Source organism: Otolemur garnettii, unplaced genomic scaffold (genome assembly GCF_000181295.1).
Source record: "Otolemur garnettii isolate 467f Iridium unplaced genomic scaffold, OtoGar3 scaffold00013, whole genome shotgun sequence".
Taxonomy (NCBI): domain Eukaryota; kingdom Metazoa; phylum Chordata; class Mammalia; order Primates; family Galagidae; genus Otolemur; species Otolemur garnettii.
In genome coordinates, this window is record NW_003852408.1 from 8960702 (window position 1) to 8970578 (window position 9877).

Genomic DNA, 9877 nt, shown 5'->3' on the forward strand with positions numbered 1-9877 from the left:
TTGTTTGGGATTCATTGAGGGTACAAAGAATTAGGTTATACTGATTGCATTTGTTAGAAAAAAGGACCTTTGTCATGGTTTTCACATGTCGAATTGTTTCTAGTGACATCTAAAATAAGCATTAGGGAGGCTAATGGTTTGGGTGCAGAAACAAAATGAAGAACTAAGGGCACCTGTCCTGCAAACCATCAAAACTCCCTTTAAATTCTTTATAAAACTCCCCGTCTTCACAGAGTATTTTCTTAGAGTCAGTGTAACTCAAAGATTCTGTGATTCCACAATCATTACCTCTTCCTATCAGATATCGTTTTCTTGAATGTTAACTTTCAAGATTAAAAAAAAAAAAGATCTTTTTATAGTATTTGGATTAATATTATTTTCCACTATTTTTATTGCATCTATATAATGTGAAGTGATTGGGGTTAAGCAGTTTTTAACAGCTAGACCATAGTTTGTAACTTTTGTATTTAGAGAAATACTTTGTATTTTCTAAGTTCTTAATAAAGCAATTTCAAGAGTTTGATTCTTCTATTTCAACAAAAGTGCGTTGAGAATCTGCTGTGTGACAGGCTGTAGATACGTCAGGATGAATAAAGCTAACAAAGAACTCAGTGGCTGGTGGGGGGGAAGAAATGTGCGCCGAGACCTATGGAGTCCGAGCTCACTGCTCAGTGGAGGCTGCAGGATGGCTGTGTGGCTCCCACGAGGGCCCCACTGCTGAGAGCTGGGAAGGGCTAAGGGAGGAGGTGACACTGCCTGCGCGACGCCCACCTGGAACAACTAGGCTGCCGTCGGTCACCTGGGACCCTGCAGCCTTCCCAAGTGGTAGTTCCCCAGATTCCACAAAAGTAGATTTTTACTCAACTGGATAGAGATTTCTAACTTTGGTACAAAAAGATATATGTAGGCCAGGGGCACCTAGCACTCTGGGAGGCCGAAGTGGATGGATTGCCTGAGCTCAGGAGTTTAAGACCAGAGTATGCAAGAGTGAAACTCTGTCTCTACTAAAAAAAAAAAAAAAAATTTAAAAAATAGCCAGACATTTTGGAGGGTGCCTGTAGTCTTAGCTACTCAGGAGACCTGAGGCAGGAGGATCATTTGAGCCTAGGACTCTGAGGTTGCTGTGAGCTTTGACACTACGGTACTCTAGTGTAAGCAACAGAGTGAGACCCTTAAGAGTTCACAGTCATGCCGGCTTTCATAGGAGGAGGTGTCACTTTGTCACAAGCTAGATGTTATCTGTCAAAAATCAAACTATGATTAACACTTTTAGTTAGCACACATAAAACCCATATTGCCTTAGGAATTAAAAAAAAAACAGTTCCCAATACAAAATTCAAATGCTCCCTCTCATCTGTAGAGTACAAATTGAACAACCCTATAAACATTGATAAAATTGTCACATTTACTCAAAATGCAGTTCAAGGTAATATTGAATATGGCAAGCATCTAGAGTATATCACAGAATTCAAAAAAGTCCCAGCACCAGCAAGGTGTCGAACTGTTAATTCCTTAAATGTCGGGGTAAACATACACGCCTGCTGATGTTGGCTGTGACTTTCTGTTGCCCGCAGGCTCCTCAGTGGTTAGAAAGTGATTCGTGTCAGAAATGTGAGCAGCCCTTTTTCTGGAACCTCAAGCAGATGTGGGACACAAAGACACTGGGGCTGAGACAGGTGAGTGGCCAACGTCGTCCTCCTGTCACTGGGCTGTAAGTTTTGTTATTTACATAATTAATCTGTCTTTTCTTTTTTTGGAATCATACTTTATTCCCGCAAATGCTATTAATTCCTATACTCTTTATAACATTATCACTGTGTGCTAACAATGAGCGAGACATGTCCCGGGGCAGCAAGACTGGGACTTGACCGTTGGGCAGCCTGCACTGGAAGAGCAGGGATATGTAGGAAGTGCTGAGAGCCTGTTTCTAAACAGACCAAAGATCTTTCAGTTTAGGACTCTTGCTTACTAAAGGCAGTGCTTTATACCAGCCAAGCACAGAATTAGAATAAACTAAGGCCTACAATTATGCTTGTGCTTTGTGCTGTCACAGACAGGTAACAGGTAATCATTTAGTCTTCATGGGAATACTCTGGCCCTATGAATTTTAAATTATTCTGAGTTATTCTATTATACCTGAACACCTTTATTAAGCATATTTCGAGTACAACTTTTATTTATTTATTTTTTTAGAGACAGAGTCTCACTTTATCGCCCTTGGTAGAGTGTTGTAGCATCACAGCTCATAGCAACCTCCAACTCCTGGGCTTAGGCAATTCTCTTGTCTCAAGTAGCTGGGACTACAGGTGCCCGCAACAACAACGGCTATTTTTTGTTGCGGGTTCAAACCCGCCACCCTCGGGATATGGGGCCGGCACCCTACCCACTGAGCCACAGGCGCCGCCCACCATTTTTAATTTTTGTAATTAAAGAAACATGCCTTGAACAGCCTGTAGATTCCAAAGATGACCTTAGCACTAGGCATTCTTATAATACTGAAGTTCTATGAAGAAAATATGCGTCTGTGCAGCCTTGAAGGTAGCCACTCATTCAGGGCGACTGTGAACTTGTGCAGGTGAGTAAGAAAAGAGTGCAGATTTTATTCCTTTTCCCACTGGTTGCATCCCTTTGGAGTATTAGCCTAGAGTTTCTATGTGCTGACAAAATTTTTGATTTTATTCAAAAAGCTTTCTACAGTAAGATGTACTATGAAACTGGAAGGGGAATGTTTTCAGCTCTGACATCATTCTAAAGCTTTGAAATAGCATCTGCATTTTATCAGTACACGGCTGATGGTAACTAGTGCATGGTAATTGACAGGCAACGTATTCCCTACCTCTAAAGGGAACATAGAGAAGTGAATTTTACTTTTGTGCATGAGGACCTGATGCAAAAGATGGAGAAAAGATGCCGATCACTAAACTTTTAGTGGCAAAATAGTATGTCGAAATCAGTAATAAAACTGAATGATTTTGAAATTTTCTGGAGGCTTATTTTCAGAATCACAACTTGAGAAATTAAAAGAAATAGCAAATGGCTGGGTGCAGTGGTCCCCCTGGGACCCCAGAACTTTGCCAGGCCAGCCAAGGTAGGAGGATTACTTGAGGCCGGGAATTTGAGACCATCTTGGACAGCTTAGTGAGAATCTGTCTCTACAAAAAAATGTAAAAATGAGGTGGCATGTACCCGTAGTCCCAGCTACTCAGCAAGGTAGGAGGAGTGCTTGAGCCTAGGGGTTGAAGACCAGTGAGTTATGATCGTGCCGCCTCCTGCCTGGGTATCAGAGTAAGACCGTAACTTTAAAAAAGGGTAGCGGGGGAGAAGAACTAAAACATGGGATTGTGGATATTAGTTTCTTTGTGAGGACATAGTACATAGTACATTTAAAACTTTTTATTTTATTTTATTTTTTTTTGTAGTTTTGGCTGGGGCCAGGCTTGAACCCGCCACCCCCGGTATATGGGGCTGGCACCCTACTCCTTGAGCCACAGGTGCCACCCTTTAAAACTTATTTTTAAACCTTTCTATGATATAGGAATAGATTTTTTCTTCCTCAAATCTACACTGGTCAGGCTCCTAAGTTTTCAGTTTGTTCTTAGTAATATTGTTAACATGTAGACAGATACTCAGAGTGAATAAAAAGCAGTATTTCCTTGACTAGTGTCACAAGTGTCTGTCTTTTCCGTGTTAATTCATACATTGAATTGGGGCGATTATAATTCCAGGCATGTCTTCCCCGCTCCTATTCCCTGACTCTAAAGGGGAGCCATGTTGCATTAGGACAGAGCCTAAGGCCCTGTTGTCCTCCTCCCGTGCCCTGCAGCACCACTGCCGGAAGTGCGGGCAGGCCGTCTGCGGGAAGTGCAGCAGCAAGCGCTCGAGTTACCCCGTCATGGGCTTCGAGTTCCAAGTCCGGGTCTGTGATTCCTGTTACGACTCCATCAAAGATGAAGAGTGAGTGTTGCCTGCCCTTGTCTCATAAACCAATTCTAAAAGAGAGGATTCTGCCCCACCTTCATGACTTGAGGCCACCAGTGTTTATCTCAGGCTGCCCCTGGCCTGGACAGCTTTCCTTGGCCAGTCCAGCAGCCGAGTGGACATTCCTTAGCCCCCTCCACCCACGAGGTGCTATGCGGGGATAGGGCCAGTGTGGATGGCAGTGATTGAGCTGGCTTTCCACAAAATGTCACCCAGGTACATAAATGTAACTACTGGATAAACTCCAGAGACCAACATTTGTTCTTCCCCAAAAACCTGACCTTAAATTCTGTTCCTAAATAACTCCTTGCAAGTCAGACACGTCTGTGTGTAGAACCCATTCTGCCCCGACTCAAGCAGAGCCACCATTTTCTTCTCCTTCCCTTAAAATCATCTTTTAAAACCCAGGCAGAGGCCCAAGTCGGAAAGTCATCGTGGGGGCTGGGATTAGTGACGGGGTCACAGCTGCTGGGTGTCAGGGGGGAGTAAGAGCCAGGCTGTAAGAGGCACTGCCCTGGGGGGGCAGGGAGGTTTCAGGGAGTCTTCCCATGAAGGACGCGCCTCGCCATGCTGTCTTTCCGTGTAGCTCCTCTTCTGTGGAAAGTTCTTGTTCTTAAGTCTGGGAATGCATCAGCCTTCCCAGTAAAAAGCATAAACGTTATTTGGGAGTTTTATCAAGCAGCCTTGCAGTCTGCCGTGCTTTCTGCCTCCCTTCCTGTAAGCTTAGCTTTCAAAGCCATAGCCACATTTTTAGGAAAAAATTTTATCACTCTCATTGTAAGTATTTGCTTCTTTTATTTTGCTAAAAAGGTTACCCAGTTAGCCACAGGTTCAGTGGGGTGAGTTTGCAGTGACCTCTCTCTTCTTTGTCAGTCGAACTTCTCTAGCGACCTTTCATGAAGGAAAACACAACATTTCCCACATGTCCATGGATGTTGCCAGGGGACTGATGGTGACCTGTGGGACCGACCGTGTTGTAAAGGTAAGCTGGGTGATTGTCTCAATTAGCATCTCAGTTCATATTGCCCTGTGGTCATGTTAGGATTGGGCTGGAGACAGTTCTAGCCTTTTCTGATGGCCTTCCTTTTCAATTGCCAGTTTAAACCCTGAGTAGCAAATTGCGAGCTTGTGAGTCTCTCCTGCCCTCAGAGGCAGCCAGTCCCCTGGCGTTTCCCTCTGCCACGTCAACCTGATGGAGTAAGCTGGGGGTGGGGGCCTGGCAGCCTTGTGGGTGCCCATCTGACCTCCAGGTGCCTCCACCTTCACTGGCCTGGATTTGGGGCAAGCCCATCTCTAGAAGGTCCTTCTCTTGCTCAAGCACCTTTTCATGCCGACCAGAAGGCATCCTCATTGTTAAGTCATTGGCTTAATATGCAGAAGTCAAAAGTGAGTGTTTTATACTTAGTACCACTCTTGAGTTGTGAAACTGAAATGTTATATTCCCAGTGGGCTTTTGAAAAATTATATTTATAATAAAACATTTTGTGATGTAACGTTTTTGTCAAGATACTGTATTTAAGCTTTTTCCTCATTTTGGTGAACTACATTCCTTTTTTTTTTGAGGCAGAAGTTCATTTTGTTGCCCTGGGTAAAGCGCAGTGGCATCAAATAGCTCACTTCAGCCTCAAACTCCTGCGTTCAAGAGATCCTCCTGCCTCAGCCTCCCGAGGAGCTGGGACTATAGGCACTCTCGACATCGACTGGCTAATTTTTTCCTATTTTAGTAGAGATGGGGTCTCACTCTTGCTCAGGCTGGTTTTAAACTCCTGAGCTTAAGGGATCCCCCCACTTCGGCCTCCCAGAGTGTTAGGATTACAGCCAACCTGAATCACATTGTTTATCTAAATCTTAAGGAGGTTTTGTAGTGAAAGAAGATGATGAGAGAATTGGCTATTTTGACACCCCTTTGACAGCCGTTTGTCGGTCAGTGTTGATTCTTGCTATTACACCACACGATCAGCGTTGCCTCTCCTGTTTCTTATTCCCTTGTAGATCTGGGACATGACGCCGGTGGTGGGCTGCAGCCTGGCCACTGGGTTTTCTCCACATTGATGCGGGAGCTGGGCGATGTCCACACCTTACGAGCAGCAACTCTACCAAATGAAACCTTTCCCACATAGCTCCGAGGTCACTGTCTCGTAATGGACAGACAGTAGCCGCTTAAAAACAAATCAGCATTTTTACAATGAAAAAAATGTAAAGATGTGTTTTGGGGCATTTGTGGAAATTACCTGTGGGGACTAATATGGAAAAGGTCTGTGTGTAGTGGCTCCCTGAGGGATGGAATTACTTCAGCGAAACTTCCTCATGAAAAGTGTGCTAAGGTGTAAAGAGAGAATTATCTAGTAAATGAGCGTTTTAGACTGGAAAAAGTTGAGCAATAAAGTCAACGCTTAGAAGGGTTTAAAGCAGTCCCAGGTACAGACACACTTCCCCTCAGGGGCTCTGTGGTAGGAGCAGGAGTTGGCAGGAAGAGGACTGGTTCTCTCCTTCTGGAGGGGTGGCAATAGGAACTTAAGAAACCAGAGATCTCCCTTATGTCCTGGCAGGATGTGAGTGTCCCCTACACTTAGATATTATAAACTTACAGACACTTGTTCTTTTTGGGTCGTGCTATAATCTGCACTTAGCATTCGGCTCACTCCAGTTGGTTCTCTTCCCAGCCAGTGTGCCATGGATGAACCTTTGCAGTTGTTTTTGAGTAAGTTGTGCAGTCTCTGTAGTGACCAAGGCAGTCCATATTCTTCCTTCTCCCCCCAAATGTGCTCTGAGCTCAAAAACGTTTTTATGGTGCTGTGAATGTAGGAGTCAAGGAGTCGCACAAGCTGCCTGGCTTTTCCTCATCACAGTAACGACTAATGGAAAACCCTGCAACCAGCATGATTGTGATGGGAAATGATCAGTCTGTTCCGCGGGCCAGCCCATCCTCCTGACTGCCACGTGCTGCTTGCAGTTCCAAGATGAGCCTCTGAGATATTGTGGCAATTTAATATCATCTTCAGAAAAGTACTCCATAGCTTTTAAACTGTCCTGACTTTTAGTTGGAACCCGTAGTATTCACATTTCAGAGTAGGAAATTGGTGACCCAGAGCTGTAAACGTCAGTCAGTTCTCGCATAGTAATTTTCACCTTGTAAATTGCTTTCATAACCACTGGCAAAAATCCTTGTGCATAGGGGCGTTTCTAAAGCTTCTGGACACTGAGTGCTAGGATGAGGAAGACCTCTGAACAGGTTCATGTCTTTTCATATTCCAATTTATGTGTGTGTTTTTTTTAAACAACAGTTCGTGTATCTATTACTTGAGGACTGTGGCAGTGAGTGTAGAAGGGCCAACTTTTTTAAAGGACAATGAATATAAAAATAAAATAAAAATAAAAATAAAAATAGATAGCAACAGTAGCTTTGTTAGTCTTACCAATGTATTGATTTTAAAAATCTCAGTACTGCACCTCTCTGTGTTGGGATGGTGTTGAAACAACGTGGTCATTCAGCTTGATAAAACCAAGGGACTGAGCCTGTCTTATAACAGTGTCTTAGAGGTACTAAGAAGTTTAAGACAGGCAGTGAAACTAAGAAGTCTTAATGGCAGATACTAAGGAAAGGAGGCCAGGCACATTGTGTTCTGGAATGATCTGCATGAAAAGCTGGCTTGTCTTCAGAAATAAGACTGAAGGATTTTGTTGCTTCTTATAATTGTCCTGTTACATCACCTGAAACAGATAAACTTCCCCAGACTCTTTTAAAAATACATATTGTTAACATAGTTTAGTAAAATTAAGTGATGGTCACTTTTCACCCACAGCGTTAAGTGTTAAGCTTCCTATATTCCCTTTAGTCCAGTTAATGGTTCAGCCCAAACGATGGTGCTATTCGGGGGTGGGGTGGGGGTATTAAGTCCTGAGAGGAAATTAGAACACGAGCAATTTCTTGCCCTGTGGAAGAGTGCTGAACTGTGGTTTTGTTTTCTCTTAACTTCTGTAAAATGTGACTTCTTAATATCTGTGGTAGACTGAACAGAGAGTATCACGGCTGCTGAGAGTACTCCATAGCTTTCACACTTGTTTTATTTTAAGAAATTCTTTATGAAAAACCCTGTGTTACATAGAGAACATAAAGTTGTTAGAGTGCCTCCCGAGGGGTTAATATAAATGAAGGAGGGAATTTCTATTTAAGGAAGAACTGAAGTGAGGTATCTCAGGCAAGGAAAGGAGAATGTTTGCCGTAGCTTGCTCTGCCCCCTGGCCTAGTTTCTTTTTTCTGTTTAAAGACATACGTGCCAGGCTTGTCTTGTATATCATGTTTTAGGTAGCAAAGGGGTAATATTTTTTATAGAGGTGGGTGAAAATTATTTTCTCAATTGTACAGACGAGACTCAGAGAGAAGGTACAGATAGGCTTATAGCTCTTGCCTTATTTTGATTGCACTTCTCTTAAATGGGTCGTTTAAATTAGTTCTTTAAGTAACAGTTTACTGGTCTTTCCTTTCCTGAGTATGCAAGCTCATTTGTACATGTCGGGATGAAGGAGTACAGAATAGTAGAGAAGATGCTTATATTTAATCTAGTGTTGTAGGATAAGCAAATGCCAATTCTTCATTGTAAACATGTTTTTAAATCGCTCTTTATTAGGCCAAGTGATAGCAATACCCTTATAGCATTAGTAGAAACAAATTATTCATGATGTTGTAAATCTCTGTTTACTGTGTCCTAGCTGGGTCTTGCTACCAAGAGACTATGAACAAAAAACATCTGCTCTAGTGTATCCCTTTGTCCTCCCCTGAAGAATTCGAGTTGTTAGCATCTATATTTTTAAACTGTTGAAACTGATCCAAATGTGTAATAAATACCGTCGGAGCTCTGGTCCAAGGAGATATTTTTCTAAAATCAGTTTTCATTAAAGGACTTTCTACTTCCGTTACTGGTATCTCCTAAAAGGTAAGAAACCCAATTACTGTAACGATAAACCATCTGCTCATTCTAAGTGTGAGGTTTAACAAATAAGTAATACATGCTACATTTATTCAAGTGTCTATTGCTTAATTGTTAATTGTGAGCAGATTATTGAATGCCTACTCTATTTTCTGCAGTTTACAATACAATAACTCTTGGAGTCTGTTGAAGTTTAATTGTGCAACAAATTTCTATTAGAGTACAATTTAAAGTGTTTTCTCTATAGCCTTTTTTGATTGGGGGAGCAAAAACTAATGTTTAATTAGTACATTTTGTTCTTGTACTGGCTATGTTTCTATAAGACGCAGTGCCCAGCGTATCCCAGAGATGCTAGAAAACTTTGTTCTTTGCTCCTAATTGTGGGTTCTGTTTTTGTGGGGTTTTTTGAGACTATGCATACAATAAAATACTCCTTGCTTGTTACCAGGTCTCCTTAATTGAGCTTTTGTTATCATTGCTGTAGACATAAGGCAATAATGGAAACCACCATTTACTTAGCGCCTTCTGTATGTTGGGTGCTGTGCCCACATTATGTTATTCAATCCTGCAACACTTCTGCCAGGCATCATCTCCTCCTTTTCACAGGCGAGAAAGCCAGGAGGATTCCGTCTGAAGGTGCTGCCTTCTCCCTATCTCCCACCTGAATTTACTAGCATGTCACTAGTGTTGTAAGCAAGGGAGGCGGGTATTTGTATCCCTGCCGGAGTTTTGGAGCGCCTGCTGGAATTGGCAGTCAGCATACCCGGGCTGTCCAGCTGCACAGGCTACTGCGCGTCACCACAGCTGCGCTCTGCTTCTCCACCACGCAGCTCAGTTTTGTGAGTACATGTGGAGGTTCAGACCCGAGAGAACAGATTCCTCAACTAAACTGGTAAGAGACTGATTTAGAAACCAGGAAGGGAGTTTATCGTAGGTTTTTCTAAATAGACATAGCTTCACTTTTCTCTCAT

The 9877-nt window shown here is 42.8% G+C and overlaps 1 protein-coding gene across 2 annotated transcripts in view; it reads left to right on the forward strand.

The window, feature by feature from the left end:
* The window catches only part of WDFY1 (WD repeat and FYVE domain containing 1), a 44071-nt gene extending 34721 nt beyond the window's left edge, over positions 1-9350 (forward strand). The window contains exons 9-12 of one of the 2 annotated variants that reach the window (XM_023510388.1): positions 1575-1676; positions 3824-3954; positions 4852-4960; positions 5971-9350. In XM_023510388.1, coding sequence (XP_023366156.1) covers positions 1575-1676; positions 3824-3954; positions 4852-4960; positions 5971-6030 — 402 coding nt within the window. In that variant the 3' untranslated portion in view covers positions 6031-9350. The remainder of the gene's footprint in view (positions 1-1574; positions 1677-3823; positions 3955-4851; positions 4961-5970) is intronic. The other variant, XM_023510389.1, reaches the window with a different exon arrangement.
* Positions 9351-9877: the final 527 nt, after the last annotated feature.